Source organism: Pezoporus occidentalis, unplaced genomic scaffold (genome assembly GCF_034315485.1).
Source record: "Pezoporus occidentalis ecotype Australia unplaced genomic scaffold, CSIRO_AGI_Poc_V1 ctg158, whole genome shotgun sequence".
Lineage (NCBI taxonomy): Eukaryota > Metazoa > Chordata > Aves > Psittaciformes > Psittacidae > Pezoporus > Pezoporus occidentalis.
The window spans coordinates 762,636-788,531 of record NW_026913404.1 but is presented as its reverse complement, the minus strand read 5'-3'; the positions used below and the strand labels follow the sequence as shown (position 1 = coordinate 788,531).

Below are 25,896 nucleotides of genomic sequence, written 5' to 3'. Positions count from 1 at the left end.
AAATGTGTGCATGTGTATATAGTATAATATATATACACAATGTGTGCGTGTAAAATGGTTGCCCTGAGAGGTTGTGGAATCTGCATCCATGGAGATCGTAAAGCTCTGAGTGCACACAGCTGTAGGCAAGCTGTTCCAGCTGACCTTGCTTGAGCAGTGGCTGGGCTTGGGCATCTCAAGAGGCTGCTTCCAACCACAGTAATTCTGTGATCTGTCTTTGCTTTAAGGTTTTAATAGTCTATGGAACATACAGTGCAAATATTCTACTAAATAATCCTTTGTAAGAACACACAGCATGTTGTAATTAATATCTGGTTGTCTCTTTGGGGAGGGGGAGAGGGTGCTGTGGGATTTGGGGAGTTTGTTTTGGGGTGGTTTTGTTTGTTGGGTTGTTTTTATTAACAGTGTCAGCAGAAAAAACAAATGTCTTTCAATGTGCAGATTCTTTTGGTCTTCCTACAAATGTTGTCTTATCTGTTATGAGATGAGAGAGCAAACTGAGTAGGTACTGATTTCCCATTAAGTATGTCTTTGTCATTGGTACTGCCAGTTCCCACAATCCGAGCATTCCCAGGGCATCAGTCAGTGTCTACAAGGAACGATTTTCAAATATTAAAGCATGTGAAAAGACATACAGGCCAAAACTCAGAGCTCTCTAGGGACTGTGACCTCTTAAATGGAATATATTCTGACATTTTCACAGGCTACATGAAAGAATTCCAGCAGGGTCATTCCATTTGGTAAACTTATAAACATTCCATCATTTTAGTTTGATTTATAGATTATTATTTTTTTAAATTATCTGCTTATTGTGAAGAGATTAGCATGGGAGACGTGACCTGTGACTGACTCAATTCAAGGCATCTGGTATATATGAAAAGATCCTGTTGGAGGGCTTGGCATTTGAATGATTACAGGAGATATGTATGTTTTCCTTTCAGGAGATCTCTCTATCAAAATGTCTTACTGTGACTTCTTTTTCCCTGAAATTCCTTGTGGATAACAAAATGCATAGCTAGAAAAGAATGTTGAGTTAATTTTAAATTCCACTGTATAATTGTTTTAAAGTGTTAGAAGCAAACCTTAGCTGTATGTGGTGGTGTTGAAACGTTGGCTGGTGATACAGTCACGACAAGAAGGTAACGTAGTGCAAACAGAGCTGGTAATCACTGTGCAGTACTTGGTATATGCATGTTTTGCAAATCATAAGTAGCACAGTAGATGACCAAATACTGCCCTTAAAAAAAATTATATAAATATAAAAATTAATCACGTGCACAGATAAGATGGTCTGTGTGAGACTTACTGCTGAGTTGTTGTAAGTGTCTTAAGTGTTCAAAGCAAAGAATTTATGTACTGCTATAGAAAAACCAGAACAAGAAAGCAGAATAGCGATCTATTATAAGTGGCAGTTGGGGACAGAGGAGGAAGGGGAACAAACAAAAAAACCCAGACCAAAACCCCTTAAGTTAACAGTTTGAGGTGACATTCTTACTGCTTAAAGAACTAATAGAATAAACCGTAACAGGAACTATCTAAATTAAGTCTTTAGCTTGGGTAGTTAGAGCACTGTTTTGCTATGATTACACCATGATCAAGAACTGGATTATCCTAACACAGTATCACGGACCAAGAAATTCATCACGGTGTGCATAAAGCCAAGATGAAATAAATGTCTGTTTTCCCCTTTTCAAAGTCATGTGGTAGTGAAATAAATTAAATACTGAAGGCTATTATTTTTCTTTTTCTTTCTTTTGTATTGTTAGGTTTGGGTTTGTTTCCTGGGGGGGGGGGTGGTTGGTTTTGTTTTTATGGGATTGCAGAGAAATGAGCTCCATATGATGAGAAGAGCTGGAATGTACTGTTAAAGCAATTGTTGCTTAGTTACTTCACGTTTAATGAGGTTGTGAAGTTGCTCACTGTTAGTGATCTCACTCACCAGATCCCTGATACTTAAACAGATAACGGGGTCTATTCTGAGGGCCGACAAGCAGGCACTGTGGAGGGTGCACTGTCGCTGCATTGCTTCCTCCTGTACATTGTGATTTTGGGGAATATTTATTAAGCACTTCCTGTTTTTAAAGAATATGTTTGCTGTAGGCTGGAGTTGAAAGTCTGTGTTGCATGAGGATGGAAATAAAACATTGATTGCCTTAGATTAAAAGCAAACATGTTACTGATACTCTGATGCTCTTTGTAATCGGGTTTAAACCTGTGATTGAAAGATAACATTTACCGCTTAAGGTTTTCTTTTAGCTGAAAGAGATAGTTGTGTTTTGTTGTTTGATAGACATTAGTCTTTCAGGCACAGTTTTGTTTCTAGCTCATTATGCGTTTCTCTACCATTTTAATGTCCTTTAGCTATTTGTACTGTTAAAAAAAGCTCTTTGGAAACAGGTGTATGTTCAAATCAGAGAGGTTATGCATCCAGTGTTTCCTTTGGAAATGAGTACTTCTCCTTCCTTTATTTCAAAACCTTCTTTATTTAAGTACCCAATGAGCAACTGAAAGACAAGATGAAAATTTATCAATTTGAAAAACTTTTTTGGCCTGTTTTTTAATAATGCCATCAATTTCAAATGACAAGCCAAATTCCAGCTGCCTTTAAAAAATGAACACAAAAGCATTTCTAACTGTGAGTGGAATTGAAAGACCCCAAGCTTTTTGAGTATATATTTTATATTTCATGGGTTGTGTTCTGTTTACAGTGTATACGCTAAAATAAAGGCTTTAAAAAGTAGTCAAAGGACAAGCAAGTTGCTAGTGTTTCACTAACATTCTAAATGGTATTTTGTTATAGGACAAGAAGGGTAATTTGAATGGGAAAGTCTTAAGTTCCCACCCTTGAAGTGGATTCCTTAAAGATACGTATGGAATTAGCATCTTTTAAAACCAATAATGATAGTAACTGCTGTACAGAGCAGGTTTTTTATCTGTCAAAACAATGACCTTCAAGACAGATACTATCCAAACATAAGATGTATGCTTAAAGTGTCAGCCTGGAGTTGCTGGCTGATGACAGGGCTTCTGCTGTTTTGCAAGAGCTTAAAGAATCGCTGTCAGATTTGAAAGTGCCTAAGTAAATCTGAGAAGTAGGTATGGTGCATTAGCAGCCAAAGGTATGAACAGACGTGAACCATTCTAGGAGAGTTACAAATTCATTTCATTTAGCAGGGAACAGGGAGCTGTTAAATGGCTGGTGGGGTGGTTCTGGGGATCATGAGGAAGCCCTTTGCCTTGATCCATGTGGGACCTGCTCATGATTGGAAGACACGTTTGAATAACTGAGTCTTGTTAGCTGATGAATTTAGTATGTGAACGTGCTAACCAGGTAACAGTGTTTGTTTCTTCTAGTGCAGTTCTTAGGAATGTAAGTCACTCATAAACCCGTACACTTTTCCCATGTTACAGTGCTGAAACTACAGCTACGCAGCCAGCAGTGATGAGATGCCTCAGGTGCCTGTGAAACTGCCCCAGAATTGTAGACCTTTCTAACAGGTTATTTTTTAATTTGAAGCCTTATCCCTGTCATGTTAAAGCCGTTCCCCCTTTGGCCTGTCCCTACAGGCCCTTGTCCAAAGCCCCTCTTCAGCTGTCCTGTAGCCCCTTCAAGCACTGGAAGCTGCTCTAAGGTCTCCCCTTAAGGAGCCTTCTCTTCTCCAGGCTGAACAAGCCCAGCTCTCTCAGCCTGTTTCCAGAGCAGAGCTGCTCCAGCCCTTGCAGCATCTCCGTGGCCTCCTCTGGGCTGGCTCAAGCAGGTCCACGTCCCTCTGAACAAAAACCGTTTTCTTCTTCCAAGGTATCTTTTCTTCCTCTCCATATTATGTCTGCTTCCAGCAGAGGCAGACATAACTCTCCAGTGTTATGTCTGCCTCCAGCCCAGCAATTCAATATTGCATAGCATTTATTGGTAATTACAATATTTGGTTACATGGAAAATAAACAGCATCATTTTGACCATCTCTTCCAGTCTGCACAAAAATTTTCTTATTTTCCATAAATTCTGTGATCCCTGCTTTTTTTCACAAAGTTATTTGTAAATTACTGTTGATCAAACTTCTTATAGGCATTTGAAGAATTAATCTGCATGTATTGAACTGGGAGGTGAACTTGAAGCAAAATATTAGGCTTAGCTCCAAGAGGCTGAAGCATAAGCAATTTCGTTTCTGTAAATTCTGCTGTGGAATGGGTACCCTTGAAAAAGAGGAGCTCCATGTTACTAAAGCTCATCTTTCTGAACAGGTAAGAAACACTCATGAAGCCTTGAACTGCCGGCACCTAACTGCTGTTGCAGTGATCTGCCATTGACTTGAGCACTCTCACTGTTAATTTATATAAAGCACTGTAGACAGATAGGAATGGATAGAACTACTATCACTTATGCTGCAAGAGTTCTTCTTTTGCCTGTATTTTCAGCTCCTTAGGTGTCAAGAAGTTGATATGGCCTAGTAAACTCACAGCTCCTTTAATTTGCAGTTCCAAGTATATGTAGGTCCCCCTTCTGCCAGAAGTGTGAAGCCAGGGAGAGTCTTTCAAGCCCTTCTGGCTGTGTCACACAGCCCTACACCACATAGTATCAACTGCTTGCCTGGGAGCGCACTGTTAAGGTGAAGCGTTGGTGTTGAAGGATTGTCTTGTGGAAAGAGCTAAGGAGGCAAGATGATTTTATGATTTAATTTACTATTAAAAATTCTACATCAGGGGTTTGTTACTGTATGTAGATCTTTTCAAATCTGATGCTATAAAGTGAAGTAAGTTTTCTGAGTGGAGATGTCCTTTATAATTTCAAGCTGAAGGATTTAAAACATGAAGTAGGGGTGTGGAAAATACATATCATGATAGCGTTTTTAGACCAAAGCGAAGGGAAAATGCACCTGCTAGAGTTACTTGTGTGACAGGTAGTGACTACTTATTTATGTATAGTTTATTTTCTTTAAGTACGTGACTTGCCAACTAGTGTCTGCTGTTCTCTCATGGCCAATGCCAGCTAATTGGAGGGGATTCATTACGCCAAAATCTTCCAAGTTGATGCTGAGGTTGATGACTCATAAGATAAGTGGGATATGCGGGAGAGAGTCAGATCAGAAGCTGTGGGAGGAAATACTCCTAAAACTGCTGGGAATAATGAAATGCATAACTGTAAGGCAAAAGGGAGAATAATAAGATACAATAATTTATTTATCTATTTATTTAGATTGTTTATAACAAGGAAGAGAATCTGTCTTACACTGCAAGTAAAGACATGGAAATAACCAGTGGTTTTCCCGCTTGTCACTGCTAGTTAAACGTCTCTGAAACAAGACCTGGGGCTGGGGCAGGGGAACTGTTCTCCAACATCTTTAACGTGCCAATGTGCAGCTTTGGTTATTGGTGAAACTTAATGAGCAATGAATGTGCCAGTCAGACGAAGATAAGGTGTTTCTGCTGCCTACAGCAGTGTTCAGAGCAGTGGGGGCAGGGAGAAGGAAGGAGAAACATGGAGAGAGTCCTCGGCGGTAGCTGGTCTTAGGTATCAGCGAATGCTGCTCCTTCAGCAACGGCTGGATTTATTTTTAACTGCTTGCCTCATTCTTTGTCAGATGATTGACCATCAAGCTGCATATCGAAACACGACTGTGCAGAGGAAGCGAGCGTAGCTGAAGGCAGAGGGGGAGTGGTTGCCTGGGAAGAGGCGGGATCGGGAGTTGTGGCAGGCAGCGCCGGTCCGCAGAGCGGCTGGGGGATGCCGGCGGCGGCTCCGTGCTGAGCGGAGGGAGGGGGAGCGGCGCGCTGCTGCTCGCAGACCAGGGCGGATTTTTGTGCTGGATGTTGCCATTGTAAAGGATTGTCATCATGATCGATAGCTCTAAGAAGCAGCAACAGGGCTTTTCCGAGATCCTGCCGGCGGGAGATGTTAAGCCGCTGAAGGAGAAAGAATGCCTTGAGGTGAACAGCCAGAAGAGTCTCAAGGAAGGTCAGTCACTTGCTGGGTTGGGGGCACAAGTGCCAGGCACAGGCAGCTCACCAGCATCTGTGATTAAATGCTCAGTGTCAGGAATAGGCTTTGTACATTAAATGAGATGTTGGGCTTCATCTTAAAAAATGTCTCAAAGCTAAATTTAGAGTTTACCTGAGACTGTTAAAGCAACGGTGGTATCAGCTTGATAGAAACTGTAGTAGTGTCTTGTCGGAGTAGCACCTAGTGCTGACTTCATGAAGTGCTCTGAAATTGTCCTGCAAATACTGCACAAAGTGCTTCAAAATGTCACTACTGCAGTACATATAATGAAAATAATGTTAAATGTAATGCTATTAAAAATAAAACCCCATAAAACTTTAGTTGTAGATGTAGATTATTACCACATTTCCGACAGTGCTTTTCTCAGCTGCTGCCCTTCTCTAGAATCCCCTTCTCCCTTCATACTTTAAATTGAATTTGATTCTGCATTCCAGGTATATGCTTTTCAAATTACACTGTGTCTCTTTAAATGATTGGGTCCAGACTGTGCATTAAATTGATATAATGCACAAGCAGTAGTTTGTAAAATAGCAATAGTCTGAGGATATTTGGAACGTTATTTAAAGCTGACAAATGGTACTACACCAGATTGATTTACAGTAGTACTTGTTGGACTGTGGTGCTAATAGTGCTGAGGCAGGGGAGTTGCCTTACTCCTAGCTGGCAGTATTCTTCCAGCTGGCCTGTGGTACGGAGAAGGAAGAAGCCTCCTGAGGTCAACTGCCAGCCCTGCGCAGCCCGGTTTGTTAACTGGTGCATGCTAACATACAGGGCTCTTGGCAGTTCAAGACTCAAACTCCAACTTCTTAATCAGAAACAACCTGTATTTGTAGTAGCAAAATTCCTGCTTTCCTTTTGCAACACTCTGCCATGGCTCTTACTGCAGATCTCTCTGGATTGTCAGTGATTCAGAGATTTCTTCCTTGGTGTTGTGGCAAGACTGCTGGTTTTCCCTCGTGTACATGAGATCATGCCTTTCTCAGAATTTAAGTGCTGGATTTTGGTGGGGTGTTTTTTTTTAAATTTGGATCTTAACGTTTAAAATAGCAAAAAGCACATTTCATTATTGAATTCAGTACCTGACAGTTTATTTTTAAAGCCCCTTTACTTAGCTCTGTAGCAGGGCTAGAGAAACCACTGATTTTTATATAATGTACCGATCCTAAAGGTTTCTCCTTGATTGGGAAGATACACGGTAAGCTGAGTGTTGATGTATGTGGCTGTGGCTGGGAGTATAACAGTTCTACTCCCTTTAGAGCAGGAAAGTACTGACTGAAAAACGGTTGCAGAGAAAAGCCCAACTGGGGCTGCTTTTTCATGGAGTTTGCCTTGCAGCTCTAAACAGACCCAGTTAAACCTGCTGCTGCCGCTCCCTCTGAAGATCTGTGGGGCTTCAGGAACAAAGAGGGACGGCAAGGAAGTTGAGAGGGAAAGAGGAGTATGCATACTGTTGTGGAGAATGCTGTAGAGAAAAACAAAACCTAACATAAGCTACTAAGAAATAAAGGGAGAAAGACATGTAAAACCTAGCATGGCGGGTAATATAGGTGGGCTAATAAGTAACCACAGTAATGGTTATCTTCAGTCTTCTTTTAGTATGTCAGTTATGTAGAAAGTGGATGCAAGAATGTACATTACAGTAATGATGGTCTGTCAGAGTAGCAAAAACCCTGCAATTATGGGACACTCTTCCAGTGTAAATTAATGAATATTTTAGAATTTAAATTATTCAGTGCATAAAAGAAGATATGATTTTTCCCCACAATCACTATCTTTGCTTCCTTTTCTCTGTTCTAGTACCTGTTCTCCATTTTCACTTTTCCCCAGCGAATATTGCTTATCCTTGTACTGCTCCTAAGTTTGGCAACCTAGTAATTAAAATAAAGAACCTCTTTTTGAGAGTATGAATGACTACAGGATCTCCTCTTCCAGCCTTCTCTCTTTCTAAAGCTCAGAAAAAGCAAGCATCTTCTTTCTTGTAGTATATAGAATGAATTATTGAAAACACTGCAGATCTGCAGGATTTGCTTCTAGAGAGACTAGAACAGGGTTTCACCTTTTCAGTTTATAATGTCATAAAATACGTAGCTCATGTATTCTTTAGATTTTTAAACATCTGACTGCATTTGTTTAATTTCATCCTATTTAAATAACACTATGAATAACATTAAACCACTTCTTTTCCAGAACAGTATGTTCAAAATTAGCTTGTGGTATTCTCTCACTTCTTTTTCACCCCTGCTCTCTTTTTCCTTTAATTCAAACAAGGAAGTGACTGATTTTGCACATTAATCATCAACCTTTTTTTGCTAGGACACAAAAATACTGAACAATACTGTCTGTGAATGGTTAAAAATGCAATTCTGTTGGCAGTGGATAGAGCACATAGAAGTCAAGTAAATCAGAAGGTGCTACAGCCTTTGCTTCATAATGTGTTTTGCACAGGTTTGATAAACCTAAATACCGTGAGAGAGTGCAGTGTGCTTATATCAGCAACGTGTACCTTAGGAGAATTGTTAGGTGCAGTTCTTTTTTACTTGGTATTTTTTTATAAGGAAAGCCTTTTGATGGAAAAGCAAATCCTGACACTGTCTTCAGCAAATTAATATTCAAGACATTGGAATATTAGATTACAAGGATGACTATTTTCCTTTGCTTGGGCTAATGAATACTCTTAGAAGATATACATTATAGTGTCCTATAGCACAGGAGGAAATCCTCTTAATTACCCTACCTTCTTGTAAACAACTCATGTATTACTATTACATTTGACCTGTTCAATGAAATCAGTTCTTTCTTTTATCTGTTTCACCCAAAAGGTAATTTTGATAAGCAAGGAACAAAAACCACTTTTGGGCTCTGAGGCTAACTGTACAGTGCTAACTAAACAGTTTTGTCAGAAATTTCTGCAGCATTGACTTCTAATGTCAAGTAAGTCACCAAAACATTTATAAAATTCAAGTGAAAAGCCTTAAATGAATCAGGACATCACTGTGCATACAGTTAGTAAGAAAGAGGATTGTCAACAGTATGTATATTAGCAATTAGAAATGTGTTTAGGCTGCAGATCAGAAAGTTTCTGACTGAGGAGTTAATTTTAGGAAGTCTTGCCATGTATCCTAAATTGGTTTAATATAAAGATTGATGAGCTTCTGCAAGACTGCATGGCCCTGCAGATCTCTTGAAAACACAGTATTACATTGGTGAAACAAATCATTATGGTGCTATCTGAGCTGCGATTTAAAAGGAGACTGGATCCCAGTTTGTTTGCACCATGGTTTTCATATAGTCATCTGAGCTTCAGAGTTAAGAGTTGTCTGCATGAAAACTGTAAAGAAAAACCCCTAATCAGGAAGGAAAATTTTTTTCCACATTAAAATGTAATTGCTTTCCTGAATTTGTACTGCTTTTTAATTTTACTGGTTTGTGAGGAACTGGAGACTGGCAAGTGCTAGGAACAGGATACAGGGTAGAATGAGTGAAGCACAGGGATTTCTCAGGTGTTGCTGGAAATGTCTTCACACCGTCTGGTTAGCAGATTACCAGATTTAGTCAGGAAGGATTTCTTCCCTTCCTTTCTTGTAATCAAATCAATGTTGCATGAGAATTGTTTATTTAACAGATTTCCTACTATTGCTGGCATGTTGAATATTGGTGATACTCTTGACCTCTGCTGCTCTCCTGCGGTGGTATGTTAGACTTAAAGATTCTGCTGCTGGTTTGCCGGTTTTGCTTGGGGTTTGTTGTTTGGAGGTTTTTTGTTTGGTGGTTTTTGGTTAGTTTTTTGTTTGGTTTTTGTTTTGTTTTGTTTTAGTTTATTTTTAAGTTTTGAATTTTATTACATGATGTTTAGAGATGTTTTTATGACCCCTTATCAGTGGCAGTCTATTGGGTATGTTTCTTGAGACACAGATGATAAGAAAAACACTGGAAAAAAATACTATTATTCCCATACTCTTATTTAATAGAGGAAGCACTGTAAATTCAATACACTGAAACTGTGAGGCTGTGTTAAAATTCTTAACTTTATGTATCTACCATAAACAGCATCTTTAATGACAGTAGGATAATTGTATGTCTCACAAGTAAAACAGCACTTATTCCACAAAATTTTCTTCTTTAGCATAGCATTTAAATGACTAATAAATGTTTGGTAATAGCATTATAATAAGTACATGCTTAAATACTTCAATAAACCAAGGCCACAATGTATTAATTTGATTTTGTATATAATCTGCATACAGATTATATTATAGTAGATTCTAATTAGAGGATACAGTGGAGTTCTAAGGAAACTTGCTATGGCAACTACAAGATTTGTGACAGGTTTTATAAAAGGTGAGGATTAAGACTGCTGCTGTCAAAAGTAGGTGTAGTCCCATCCAGCCCTACCGTGCCTTTTTCTTGTGCTGGCATCAGTAATTGTGCCACTTTGAAATGAGTAGGATCAGTGGACAGGTATTACTGAAGACTGTTTATTTAAGTGGTGCTAGTGTTCAGCAAGATCAGAGCACTGACCTGACATGCTGTGTCTTTGCCAGCATTGATGCAACTGGAGCCACTGGGGTTGGAAGGAGGGAGAGACCATTGTCCTTGTCAGTAATCCCGTCTTAGATCACAATAAGTTATGAAACATGCTCTGAAAACCACTGTCTGTTTTGTTACTATGCTGGAGGTTTCTTTTTTCCTCTAACAGTGCATCCAACAAAACATGTATGTACCTCGGCCTTCTTAATGTAAAGTCCTTCTAATGCAGCAACTTTGCAGTCACTGTAAGTAATCTGAGCAATCATCTGCAGAAATCTGATGTTGTTGTCTACATAGCAAGAGTTGACACCATGCCACTGCTTATATCCCAGTTTGCAATCAGGCAAATTGGTGTAAATCCACCTTCCTCAGTGTTGTGAATTAATGTTTAATCTCATGAGTTGCAGGATCTGCTGGGGTATGCTTTTTGTTGCTGGCTCTGCTGTGCCTAGGAAAAGCATGGAAAATGGAGGTAATACCTTCTCGAGAGGGCTTGGCTGGCAATCATCTGTCATCAGTGTAATGTGTTCCAAGTTATCACAAAGCAAGTCTGTAGTAGATGCAGAATTTGAATGCAAGTTCCTGAGTGCCTGGACAGAACATTGCTTGACTGATGGTCGTATTTGAGGAAATGCAAATTAGTTTTTAAAAAATGAGAAGCCTGTACTAAGCTGAGGAATATTTGCAGATTTAGAAAACGTAGTTATTGTTAATAGGCTTAAGGTATACAATTTTACAGAATACTTGGAATGTAAGCTTTCGTTTATTCAGACTTGCCACCCCAGGTAGCAGTGATTTTTCTCATTTTAAAGATTTAAACAGAGAAGTATAGATTTTGCTTTTTACCTACAGATGTGCATATACATATTCATCCCAGCAGACTTTCGGGTAATTTGTTTGGAGGTTCTTGTATGTTCTGGTTTGTTTCTAAGCAACATGTTCCATAGCAATAGGATACAATACAGATTGTCCTATATCCTAGTCATTAAAGCTTCTCAACTGATGATATTGTTGTGCTTTATATTTTGTTTTAAATGTGAAGTTTACAGTTAGCTCATTCCCATCTCACTTTTTGTTTTCTGCTTTCAGTATGATGATGATACTTCTGGAAAGAGTTGTGTATACATCATTACTGGCTTACAGACACCAACTTTAAATCACAGTGGTGTAATTTAAAAGACTTGGAGGTCCTGCAGGGTTTCCTTGTGGAATTCTGAAGAGATTATCTGAAATGGCCCTCAGGAGTCTCCACTCACATGCTTTACATTTATCCAGAACATTTCTAAGCTGAAATGAAAGTATGACCAAAGAATTGCTTGAAATGAGTATGCATCAGAGGCTATTTCACTTGTCGTAATTATTTTGGATATAGTCTTTGCGGAAAAATCACATATGCAGTAATGGAAAAAAAAGAACTTTAAAAGTATAGGAAAGGGATTATTTTTTAAATAATATATTTTCTTTCTTAAACTTATATCCTGGCATACATTAAAGTTTTGAGGACTGAAACCAGTATAACATTCATTCATGTTTAGATGATGTCTCATTTCTTTAATGATGAATTGGTTTTGTTTCAACATTGTATTCAACAAAATGTCATCATCAGGTTGATGGAAGGCAAGTGCCACGATTTTAAATGCATCTTATCTTTAAATACTGTACAACTTACTTAGAATCACTTCCAACAAATTACAGGTAGCTAAATATTTTCATGGCTTTTCCCTGTCTTTGTCATGACATATAAATGAAAATAACACTGTTATCAAATTTCTGACTTCTGACACCTGTGGAATGAGGAATGACAGATTTAAACTAGCCACCATATTCTATAACCTTCCTGAAACATGTACCTTGCATATCACCTGCTCTGTCTTTTAGTTATTACACAAAACATTTTTTATTCATTTTTTGTTGTATTCACAGAACAAATATTAGTTGAAGAGATTAACCTTTTTAACTCAGTAAAGCATTTAATGAGTTATAAATAGAGTACATCACCCCATATAGAATTGAGGGAGAAACAGCCACTACTCAGGAGGAAGCAAAACATCTGTCTCAGGGAAATTAATGTAAATTCTGCTTTTAGAAAATGACATGTAAACTTTTTAAGTCTGAGCAGATGGAGTTTGAGGGGCAAAGGTAACTGACAGAGGCACAGAGTTAAGTACTCAAGGTGATCTCTGCTGTTCTGTAACTGTTGCCCTGTGCTATGAGGTTGGTGCAGAATTCTAATACAAAACTGATGATCACTTGTATAGTCCACCTACCGTCTGATAAAATACTCTCCTACTTCACTGCCACCCTGCTGTTCATATACTTGTATTATAGTCTTGATGCCAAATAACCGGTTTTAAATTACTTCAGATCAAAGGTACAAGAGAATAGTTCATCTCCTGCAGCAGGGCTTCATTGCAACTACAACATCTGGTAGTAACATCTATTCCTCTGTGTTTCGATCTCATCATGTTAGAGACCTTGGTTGCATGAGGGCTGTTTGAAGCTGGCAGAAAGCGATGGAGGCTTTCTGTGCAGGAGCTTTAGTTCAAAGGGAACGCCCTGTTTCCAGCACTGTCTGTTTCCATGGCAGCCCGCCTGCTGCCTGCACTGGAGTTCCGACCACTCTTGGAAATTTCCAAGGCAGGATGCAGGAATGTTGGACATTGCATTTTCCCATTTTTACTTGGAGCTTTAAGGGTTTAAATAGCTAATATCCAGCGGATTTTAACTTCGGAGGAAATAAAGAAAAGATCATATACAGCACATAAACAGTCTTGATGCATTATTTTTCGTGTTGATGTAATTGGAAAGAACTGTGTGCTGTCAGATGAACCCCTTCCCTTCCCATGCGTTAATGTGTTTCAGCTGTGTAACTGTTAAATGGCGACCACTATTTGCTGTTTCCTAGCACCTTCTCTAAAAAGATATAATTAATATTTGATTTTAAATTAATAGGGTATGTAATTAACTGTGTTAGATGTGGAATTATTGTTGCTGGAACTGTGCACAGTATGAGTTCTGGGTTTTTTTCAAGACAAGAAGCAGTGGTGAAAGCTTGTCAATCAGTGTAGATAGCATTGTTCCTGCAGGACAACTATCAATTTATTTTTGGCCTCTTTACATTCCAGTGCTTGTGATTATATGGTACTACTTTGAGACATCTTTTTCCATAGGATACAAATTACAGATTTGTAACAGAAATCACTTGCTCAACTTTTATAACAGCTGCTTGCTCTAAGTGATTTAATAATACACTTTATTCTCACTTATTCTGTCATTCACACTGAGTAAGACCTGACTGGACTGCTCTGTATTTCTTACTTTTCAGAGGGTCTTACACAAAATGTGATGTGAACTTCCTCAAGTGCCTACTCATGCCAGCTTTAACGCACATAGTGCTTCAGCAAGCTATTGAGGATCTGCTTGGTTTGGTTATTAATCTGTATGCCCCTTCAGGGCATAGTGCATGTGAACCTGAACAGTACTCACTGTTTGGAAACAAAGGCCGTTAACTTTATAAAATCTACTGCTATATAGAAATACATTTGAAAATAATAAAGTGCACTGGTTAACAGATAACTTCTCCTTTTGTGTACCATTATCTCCATTCCCTTGATATAGAAGCATCAATTCCATTGGATGCTGACACTGGAAAAAAGCTGTAAGACTGGGAGCACCAGGCTCTGGCACTCAGTTTTTCAGGTGCTGAGAATTCTGTACCTCCAGGGAAGTCAGAAGATGCTTACTGACTTTATGAAAGCAAGATAACCTGATGTTCTTATTGTGAGGAGGGATTATGCTTTTTGGTTTCTTCAGTACTTACTTATTAAATAAGCTATGTAAGATTTTTGATCATTTTATTGACTGAAGAAAACATGGAAATTTTGGAATCTCTTCACCTGGCATTAGTGTTACTCTTAAAATCATACACTGACTTGAAAATAAAAAAGAATATCCTCCCTTCTCTCTCAGTCAAAACAGGAGTTTGACAGACCTTTCCGTGCGTGGCTTTTATTCAGAAGCAGTTCAAAGACAGTTTCTTAGACTTGCAGTGATGTGAAGGGGGATTCCTGCCAGATAATGTTAAGTGCAAAATATTTGTGCTGTCTTCTGGTAACTAGATTTGCTCAGTGGTGTTAACATAGCTCTTCTTTTACACATACACTTTACAAAGAAGAATATTATTACTGACATTAATAGTGTTTAACATATCTAAACCTTTTTCAGTTCTGGGCCTTTATTTTGGAGATCATCTTCTATGATTTTAGATGTTATGCAGATAATCCTAATGCCTAATTTAAAAAATGTAAAAGTGAGAGGTAAACCATTGGGCAGCAAGCTGAATGGCTTTACCCTAATAAGATCTGTTAAACACAATGTTTGACTAAGTACCACCCCATGGGGAACTTCGTTTTGTAGTCCCTCATGTCTTTTGCATTCCCTTTTCCCCAGATTCCACACTGGTTTGTCTGGAAATGGTTCTTTGCAGTCTGGGGAGGGGAGAGAGAGGGGGAAGCAAGCAACCAACCAAAAAACCCCACCACTCCAAAAAACAACCAAAACAAGAGAACACTGGAGCAAATAGCACAGTGTAGTAAAGCCTGTAGATCTTTTTGGTAATTGTGTCCTCTGATCTCAACCTTCTTATATTTACCTATTTTGTGTATTACTATTGACTTGTAGAAATTTCTTGCTATATGGATTTATATGTATGTGATAAGGAAAGTGTATTAGATTTAATTACATTAGATTTAAACCAATCTGCATTCTGATCTGTAGGATGTTTCTCACTGAAATACAGCAGCAATTCTTTGCCAAAAGAATTACCAAGTGTTACCATTTCTTCCTTAGAAACGTCTCTACTTTTAACTTTTTGTTGCCATGGGGGCTAAAAATATTTTAAGTTTTTATGTCTTTCAGTGAGATATAAATATTAGGTTTCTTCCCCCATCTGTTTGCTTTAGAAAAGCAAAAGTTTTTTGTTTTTTTTCAGATTTTAAACATCAAAAAATAATATAATTAGGATTTTTATTCACAGTTACTTTCTGTTAAGCAACTTTGTTAATGTTTTCAAGTGATTAAACAAAAAAACAAAAATTCAGGCACCATAATTTTTTTAAAACTTCTTAATTTGGGGGTTGTTCACAAAAGCAAACATCTGGTTTTCATCCAGCTTTGTTTCTGTTTAACCTCCTTGCTCTGGTCAAGTCAAGTCTTCAATGATTATCTTATACCAGTTTTCTAATCATGAGTCATCTCTTCTTTAGTATTCCCACTGCAGTGCTCTTCTATGAGTCATGCTACAGGCTGTTCTTTCTTTACTATGTAATATAGAAGTTCCTGATATGTTTAATAAGTGAATAGCTGCATGTTCTATGTCTTCTATAGCTCTTGTTTTTTTCAGTCCTCCCCCAGCTTTTATGACCTGTCCAGATACAGATGGGACAACTTCAAAATCATCCCTTACTTGCTTTGTGATACCCAGTGTAGATTAATAGATGGGAGTGTAGGCAAGTAATGATATGAGAGACCATAATTATTTGTTAGATATATTTTTGCTAAAAAAATGCTAAAGCTTCACACTTGGCTGCATATGGTTTATGTGCAGGTACATTCTTACTGTTCTTCTCATCCTTCTGCTATAGTCTACTGTGTATTCTCTCTGTTTCAAAGCTTAAGCCAAATATCTGATCATAATTGAAGCCACAAATTACTTAAAAATACTAATTCTGAGTTAGTTACTGTGTCTGATGAGATGTATCAGCTCTGCCCTGGACATAACTGATACTGGAGCGGATCATTTTTCTTGGAAGACCTTGAGCCTGAAATAAAGAGGCATATGTTTAAAACTAACTTGTAACTAGGTAAAAGGTTTGGTAGACACATTTGTAGTGTGCTTAGTGTTCTAAGAAAGACAAATTTAAGTATGGTGTAAATACGGACAAAAGAGAGCTGTATAGGATGGATGAGTTTCCTGCCCAGAGCAGAACATGCTTTTTAACCCTTTCCACAGCTTCCCAGTTGTGTAAAAGAGGACATAGTTTGAGTGAAGAACAGAAAAAAGTCAAAAATAGAGTGTGATGTACGGTAGTCTTGCCATGCTGTTTAGAAATTGGCTCTCACATCATTTGGATGTGTAAAACTTAAAGATTTTTAAAGGGGTTGCCTGTTTAGTTTTAAGACTAACTCTTGAGCTGGTTTTTTTTTTCTTTTTACAGTTGTAAGCAAGAGAACCCAAAACAAAAACATACCAAGAGTTTGCTTTCCTGTAAACATCATGCCAGTTAGCGAATTTCTCAGGGCTTTGTGCTAGTGCAGCCACAAGCTTAACATGGTAACATTGTACCATATGCTTAAAGTGCACTTCCATCGAAGTGTGCATTTCTTGAATGAGCTAAATCCTGACCAATACATTATTTTTCTTAATTCACACTTGTATAAAGCTTGTGGGATTTTAAAGTTGCATGCACAGTTGCATAAATGTGTGTTTGCACACACTTACCTGCGGTTTTGGGAGCAGATTAGACCAGTGAGATTTTGAAACCCACATGGTTTTCTGCCTGAAGACTTGAACTTTCTCTGCCCATGCTCTGAACTTAATGCTACACCATACACCAAACCTGACCTAGGAAATGCTGCTAAAAGGAGTGTTAACAGCATCATTTGAGTTGGTTCAGGACTTCAGTCAACATATGTTTGCATTTACTAGCAAGAGCTGCTGTAAGAAGAGGTCATGGCTTACCTGGAACCAGATGAAATTAAGGGAAACCAACAATAATTCAAATTCTTATAAGTCTTCCCTTAACTTTTTATAGTTATTTAATATTACTTGGAAAATACAATTCATTAGTCAAAGCAGGTGTTTTCAAGTTTCCAGAGGAACACAATACATTTTGAATGACTTCCCATTAATTTACATTTTACTGTTGTTACTTTTGTATTCTCCCATCTGTGTCCTTTGTAATTCTTGTGTAGCAATATTGTAAAGTCTGAACAGATCTGCCATGCCACAACCCTGAAATGTTTATATTTAAGTTCTCAATGTTTGTGTGATTCAAGAAAATAATGTCCTTGTTTTCAGGATTTGCTATTCCTGGTCTTAATGCTTTAGCCAGAGGAGTATCCTTCCTGTACTGTAGAACAGGAAATAAGCTGGTTCCTTTTAACTACTGAAAACAATGAACTTAGCCTAATTTTTTAGATATTACATTCATTTTGATGTTTTGGACAATGCATTAGTTTGTTTTGCTTCCTTGTGAAACACAATGGGAACAGCATGCTATAATCATACATCCATAATAAGATATAAAGGCAAAATTAATGAAGGTAAATATTACACCTTTAATATTTTTTTCTTTACCATCTCTTGTTCAAAAGATCAAATCTCACATTAGGGTAATGTCTGTATGTATCTAAGAAATAATGAAGTGCTGTGATAAATTGATAAAGAAACATGGGAAGGGAACAACAGAAGAAACAAGTTCTTATTTTATTTTGGATTTTTTTCTGGGTACATTTACAAAAAAAACCCTCATTTTTGAAAGTACGAAGCCTTTATGTCTGTGCCCTCCCCCAGGGTTTGTGGAGTTCCTGGTATAGTGTTTAATGTGTGTCACATTGGTTCAGAACCTTTGGACATTTTATGAAATGTAATGAGACATAGGAAGTTACCTGTGAAACTGAAATGTTTTTTCCCAAATTTGACATTATTGGATTTATTTGGTCCTTGAAATAATTATGATAAAATATATCTCGATTAAGTGGGAAACAGCATTTTCTGGTGTTTGGAGAGAGAATAAGGTCTGTTCCTGGTTGTTCTGGTGTTTTTAAAAAAGCCAGGTAAAATGTGTTTTCAGTTTTTCATATTTCAGCAGGATTTATTTAAATATACAATAAGCCTTTATATATATATTAAAAAAAACAAACCATACCTTTCCTTTTAAAATCTTCTGCCAACATAATTTCTGTTCCAGCATAGTGCAGTCATGTAAGATTGGTTGAAGACATGTAAGAAGGCTATATAATCATTAGGTGTTGCAGTTTATGGTATAAAATCTTTATACCCCACTATAAATGAGGTTTTCTTGAATATTCTCTGAGTAGTGTTACAATTCCTAGATTCAGATGGATACTTAATACCTCTTATGAGGCCTAGCTGATAGAAGTGGATATATGTATGAAATGTATTCCCTTTATCAGGTGTGACCAAAAAGCAGCAAATTCCAATATAACTAGGATTTGGGAGTGGTGACTTGTAACTATGTTAATAGCAGTTACTCCTTAATGGTAGCTGGGTTAGAGGTTACTTTCAGGTCTGATTACATATAGAAAACAAATATTACTGAGTTGCAATACAGTACCTTGTGAATTCTTTGTACTTTCAGAGGGATAGGGTGCTCACATATGAATGAATGATTGTTTTCTTTTGTCAGTACTTCAGCTGAGACTACAACAAAGACGGACACGAGAACAACTGGTGGACCAGGGCATCATGCCACGTAAGACTTACATTATTTCTAGTCATTTGTATCACTGTACTGTATTAATTATGGACTGAAAATGTAGAATAATGAGGATCAGCATTTCTGTGAGAATCATTAAAAATAACTTTATTATTTGAAGAGACTTGAGATCCTTTTCATAATCTAAATGAACATCATGCTCACCTAATATTTCAGTTAAAATAGCCATTGTGATGGAAATCCAAGGATTTGCAGACATAGTCTGATTCTCCCTTTATTTTCTCTCTTTAAATTATGACTAATCTTACTGAAGTAAATGGAATTATATAAATGAGTGAGCATCAGTAACAAAGTTAGTAGTCTTAAAAGAGTAGTATGGCGAGGGCTGCCTAACAAAACCAAAGGGCATGTAAGAGTTGTGACTTAAGTGCCAACAGGCACGTCTTGTTTGTCAAACCCTGCATGATGGTAGTTGTGATGCTGCAGGACACGAGCCTGTGGATTAGGCCAGGCCTTAGGCATTGAACACTGGATGACCTAATGCAGAAGCTTCTGTGCCTAAGCCTTTCTGAGTATGAATCCCTTTCCAAGAATCTTGGGGCTTTGGTGAGTTTTTTAAAAATTTCTTAGAAAATTGATTTAAAATGTTTTTTCCAGTTGCCAGAAGTTCCTGATCAACGTGCTACAACTGGCAAACTGTCCAAACTGGTCCAAACCCAAGACTGTATAGTGGTAAAAACTCAATGAATGCCTTTAGATGCTGTCTTTGAAAGAGTTAAGATTGCTTTAGTGTGATGTGTCTTGTGAAGGCAGCAACATCACCAAGTTCATAAACACATTTAGAGATGTATTTATGATTTCAGAACACTCTCATGCTGAGCTTCTGTCTCTTTGGCCTGGCTACCTACCCTCCTTGGCAGCTATGCAAGAAGTTAACCGGTTCTTTAGTAAACCATTTTTCTCTCTTACACTGGAATTTAATTGCTGATCCTACTGCTTTGACAAGCAGATAATGTTTGTATGTATTGGATGTCTATTGTGTTTGTATGTCTGAATTGACAGGACTTGTATTTTGAAAGTAATTGCTTTATGCAGCTGCACTTTAGAGTCCATTTTTTCCATTATTGATTTCAGTCTGTTAGAGATGATGGATATTTCAGCAGTAACACTTGTGATTCCTAAATTGATTTTTAGGTATCATAAGAGAGCCCTCCTGAATATGGCTATTTAGTGGCCTAGAATTCAGCTGCAGTTAACTCTTTTTTTAGAGATGTTTTATGTTCTTCCACTTGGTCTCCCAATGACTATGCTAATTGTTTAGTATGTCTTCTGACTTATTTTGGAGATCAGACTGGCCTCAGGATGAGTGGTACACAAAACATTGAGAATTCCTAAGTGGTCAAGATAATAGGTCCAAGTTGTTAAAAGAGTCAACTGTGAAAAGTGGTTTTCCTTAAAACTAACAAATCCCCCAGCCATTGAACACTTATCAACATTATATCAAGCTTTTATAAATAGCTCAGTGTGCACTAGGTAATTCTAACTTGAAAGCACAGTTTTATAAAGCTAATCTCTTCTTGCAAGTATACAGCAGACTTCAGATTTTTTGCTTTGCTAAAGCATCTTCACCTTCCCAGGCCTGTAGTGTTAATTATCTTCAGGAACAGAATGATTGTTGTTTTTTTTTTTAGTGAAACCTGGGAAGAAACTTCTAAAGTGTTAAAGATTTTGTTTTGCACATTTGCAACATTCATTTTCTCTTTGCCAAAAGTGTGGCAAATAGGATGGACTATGGCTGCTGCCATTTCACTTATTCAACAGTTCGGTTGAGATAGTGTTTTTTGCTCTTTTTGGCTGTTCAGCAGCTAACTATCATTCTGTTTTCCAGTCTGAACATTTGAGGCTTCTACAATTTAAATCAGCACAAATAGTTCTTAAGGGATGGTCCAGTTCTCTCTAGTAACAGCAAGTATGAGGTATAGACATAGTAAATACAGTGGAATAAATGAAACAGTGTTTTGGCATTCTGAACATTACCTCATAAAATTTCTACTGTGGAACAGTTTTGGTAAATAGATCCCAGTATACACAGTGAAAAAGTTAACTGTTACATGGTAAGTATCTGCTAAAATCAAATATTCCAAGTACTCTGTATAGCAGTGTTGCTCATCTCTGATAAATACTAGTGAATACAACTAGTATGAGTCAAACGTAAGACTGGTAACATGCACACACAACTCTGAGATGGTGTTAAACACCCATGCACACCTGCTGATTAGGTTTTTTTTTTTGGAAATCACTTCTGTCAATTTAACTCTTACTCTCCCTTCACAGCCTTGAAAAGTCCAGCTGCATTCCATGAGCAGATAAAGAGCCTGGAGCGAGCCAGGGTAAACCATTTTGTGTAAACTTGTTATTAATATCTGAAATGAATAGTTGTGTTTGATACTGAATTCTCTGAGTATGTGAAAAAAATTCTTACCATTACAGTAATAACCTGTGCTTTTATCTTGGAAGAATCCATTAAAATAAAATATTGGTGTCAAATTTGAGAGGAACTTTGTTAAGCCTTAACAGATGAAGGCGGGGAAATAGATTTACAGTCATGATGTAATACGTGGCTTCACTGAGTTGAGAATAGGATACATGGGTAAAGTATGCTTGTGCAGTATTTCTAAAGCAAATCTATACTATTGTGATATGTGTGGTGGTATGAGGTCAAATCCAAAAGCATTCCCAACTTGTTTGCGGAAGATAGAAATTCATTAGCACTGCTTGACTGATAGAAAACCAGAACAAACCAAATACCTTTAGAGCCCATGTTCTAACAGCATCCAAATGCAATTGCAAATATTCATTGATTGGATATCAGAGGTTTATCAAACCTCTTTGTTTTTTCTCATAAGTAGTAGTCAATGCTATTTCCTCATTTCTTTAAAGACTGAGAATTTCCTGAAGCACAAGATTCGCAGCAGGCCAGACCGCTCTGAGCTTGTCAGAATGCACATCCTGGAAGGTACGTACCCAGTTCTAGGTACATTTTGAGCAGCTATTGGAAGGAATGTCTGTTTTGCACAGTTTCCTAACTGAATTAGGCTTTGATATGAATTATTTCTAAAGGTGTATATGCTCTACAATGGCTGTGGTAATCTGCATAATAATAGATATATCCATGGTGGTACTCAAAAGTTATGTGACATCATGTACTCTCCACCACCATGCCAACCAACCTTTAATGAACTCGACTTTTACCTTGCCTTGTTATTTTCCTTGTTGCTCAGGTCATATGAAACAACAGTCTTTTTATGAATGCGGGTGTATTACTGTGTTTCATCATAATCTTACCAAATAACCGTGATCCAAATCAATTAACAGACATTGCTTTTCAAAACATTCAGTTGGATACTAGCTCAGATAAGAGTCTCCATATTGATATATCGCATCCATATTGACAGCCTTTCTCCATATTTTCATTGGCATACAATTATGAAGACTGAAATTTATGCTAAAAGCTATTTTCAAAGGTAAACTTTTTAAGATGCTTGTCAAAAGACAATACGAAAATCAGTGGATTAATTAAACCTTTACCATAGCTCACACTGGTAAACCACTGGAGCAGCAAATGCTGTCTTCAGATTATAATAATTGCTTGTTATTTTATATTCCCTGCTTTACTGTTGGACATTATATAAATGTTTACCAAAAGTACTACCACTGTTAGAAAAGAGGTTATATGTATAGAAAAACATGATCATGAGGATGAAAAACAGCTACAGAATCTTACGTTTGCTTATTAATTTGAGAATTTTCAGGATACTACTTGCCTGCTTTTGATAGAAGTGGAATGGCTACTGCAAAGATGAGACAATGTTGTTTGCCATGAAATTGGAGAAAAGATGGAGCAGAGCATTTAAATGAATCTGTCTTTTTTAGAGACCTTTGCGGAGCCTTCGCTACAAGCCACTCAGATGAAACTGAAGAGAGCTCGCTTGGCAGATGACCTGAATGAGAAGATTGCTCAGAGGCCTGGCCCTATGGAACTGGTAGAAAAAAATATTCTTCCTGTAGACTCCAGTGTTAAAGAAGCTATTATAGGCAAGTAGGAGTCCCACAGCTTCTCCATATCTGCCAGGAATTGTGGAATATAATAATTTAACTCTTCAGGGTAATGTTCACTAGAAGAAAATATACTCAAGGTTTATTACTACTTATTCTTTCAGTTTCTCAGTCCTAAACATCATTTAATTAAAGTTATCCTATCTTTATTCAAAACTAAGTTTTAATGACATAGTTGGAGTATAATACTGTTTTTGGAAATACTTGTTTCTTAATAAAAATTACTACAAAATAATCAAACAGCTGTGGCCGCTACTTCATCTCTCCTGGGTGCCTGTGTGCACGCCACAGATGTTAAACATACCTTTGAATCACTATGCACTTAGCTTTATCAATCCCTTGAATGTGATTTAATATGCCTGTCAGTATGTTAAAACCACAATAAATGCTTATGTATCATATGTTTAGACTGTGCTGAAAACTGACCATTTTCCAGCAGTTGGCTAATTCTGTCACCAGTGTCAAAGTTTACTTTATGCAACAACAAAACAATAATTGTTTGCTTGTTTCTTTGTAAACATTCTAGCAGTTGGACAAGAGAATTATCCTCAAGCTTTGGATGATTATTCCTTTGATGAAGACAGCAGTGATGCTTTATCACCAGATCAGCCAGCCAGCCAAGAATCCCAGGGTTCAGCAGCTTCCCCTGGTGAGCCAAAACCAAGTGACTCACCATCACCAGTGACACCAAATGCTGCTACATCCACACAGGTACAGTTTTAAGGGTTGAAACAAAATATTCACAGGATGGGTTTTGGTCTGGGACTATAGAAACGGGGGCATAGTTTCACATGGAATTAATTCATTTGCTGTTGGAAAGGAGTGCCTGTGACTCTTATTTTCTGTTTAGGAGAGTATACACTAGAACCCAGACTTAGCTGTTGGCAGTGATGAAATTCCCATAGGCTGTGGTAAAGCCATAAATTCACTGAAACTCATTATGGCCCATAGAAGATCTACAGCTTTCCCAGAAGTTGTTTAAAAGGTCACATCCATGGTTTACTCCAGCTGTTACTGATTACTTAATGTCTTTCTTCATTCTGGGCAAGGTCTTGAACTTGTTGAGAATTAAACTTAGCTGAAATGACAACAGTTGACGTCAGTTCCATTATATCTCCAGAGAAGTCCATAAAAAATTTAGGTTTCCCACATAATTTAAGTGTTCTGTCCTATTGTTTTAAAATACTGCCTAAGGAATTTACTATTTGAGAGATTTAAGTAACTTTTACGTTGATTTTTCTATGAGGTTTTTAGTATTTTTTCGAGTTACTTACAAAGAAAGAAAAATAACTAAGTCTGCCATAGCAGATAAAATGTCTTTATGGTAGAGTATTTAAATGCATGACAATGTAAAGAACAGTGCATTTGAATGAAAATACTTGACTTTTCTCAAATGCTGAAATGAAGAGTGACAAAATTTTTGCCTTACACCAGTGCTGAATTGGTTGTTGAATCAAATTGACACAAGTCTGCTGAGCTATTGTGTGTGCTATTAAAAAGCCCTTGATCCTGAACTGCTGTTTCTCTCAGTAAGCCCGTTTTCCTGTTGTACATTAAGTGGAAGCAGCTGTATTATTATCACAATAATTTATGTTTCAGATTGGTGCATTTTACCATACAATCCATGGTTAAATTTAATGAATCATTTAGTGAAAAGATTTGGGTGTTCATCACAGTTATATATACATTAAGTGACTACAAATGGCATCAGTTTAATAATATTGCTCTCAGCCTTGTGCACTTGATATCGATACACCATGTGTGTATATGCAGACAGAAATTTCATTAGTGTTGTCATTTCTGCTTGATAAGCTGAAATGTTTTCTATTAATTTGAACAGTATCTCTTAAGCAGAAAGTGTTAATTCAATGGAAATCCAACAGCCTTTGGATTTGTTTCATTTTATGCCAGCCTGTACCTGCTAAAATCAAGTTGTTCTAGCCTGTATACCTTTAAAATACTTTATTTTGAAAGAATTTGAGGGTGTATTAAAATTTGACCAGTATGTAAATGGTGCCACTATAAACATGTAATATTCTTCAGGTTAATGTTGATCAACTCTTATCTATAATGGACTTTTTCCTCAGGAGGACTTTCCAAGAGTGTTCCTTCATCACTTTCTTCACTGCACTAAAGAGAAAAAGATGCATAAATTTGCTATTCAGTTGTGGTTTTTTTCATGCCTTTCTTTTTATTAAGCATTCTTTTGGAAAATGCATCTATTTCTATCTGAACTCTCAGAGGATGTGTAGCAAAGCCAGAGCTCTACATAGGGAACTGTGCTGCAATTTATTAATTAAGACACAAACAAAAGATAAGACAGAACTGATTATGGAGTTCTTACTGCATAAAGTAATGTAAAAATAAACATTTTGTCCTGGGTTCAGCAGTAGCAGTCATTTTTCCCCTTCTTGGTAGCTGGTGCAGTGCAGTGTTTTGACTTTCGGCTTGGGAACAGAGCTGATAACAAGGATGTTTAGGTTTGGCCAAGGACTTTGTGAGCCTCATGCTCTGCCAGGGAGGAGGGGAAGCCAGGAGGAAGCAGAGACAGGACACCTGACCCAAACTGACCAAAGAGGTATTCCATACCACAGCACGTCATGCCCAGGATGTAACTGGGAGTTAGCCGGAAGGGCTGGGAGTCTGCAGGGTTGGAGGAGGTATCGGTCAGAGCTTGGTCGGGCTGGGGGGGCGAGTTATCGGTCGGCTGGTGGTGAGATGATGTATTCTCTTCCCTTGTTATTTCCCTTATCATTATAATCATTGGTGGTAGCAGTAGTGATCTGTGTTATACCT

The 25,896-nt window shown here is 37.6% G+C and overlaps 1 protein-coding gene across 7 annotated transcripts in view; it reads left to right on the top strand.

Moving 5' to 3' along the window:
* The window catches only part of MRTFB (myocardin related transcription factor B), an 82,940-nt gene that overhangs the window by 28,819 nt on the left and 28,225 nt on the right, over positions 1-25,896 (top strand). For 4 of the 7 annotated variants that reach the window (XM_062611821.1, XM_062611820.1, XM_062611827.1 and 1 more), the window contains 5 exons: positions 18,955-19,020; positions 21,319-21,374; positions 21,925-22,000; positions 22,918-23,079; positions 23,627-23,811. In XM_062611821.1, coding sequence (XP_062467805.1) covers positions 18,955-19,020; positions 21,319-21,374; positions 21,925-22,000; positions 22,918-23,079; positions 23,627-23,811 — 545 coding nt within the window. Of the gene's footprint in view, positions 1-5,595; positions 5,954-18,954; positions 19,021-21,318; positions 21,375-21,924; positions 22,001-22,917; positions 23,080-23,626; positions 23,812-25,896 lie in introns of those variants that run through there. The other 3 variants (XM_062611826.1, XM_062611825.1, XM_062611823.1) reach the window with 3 other exon arrangements.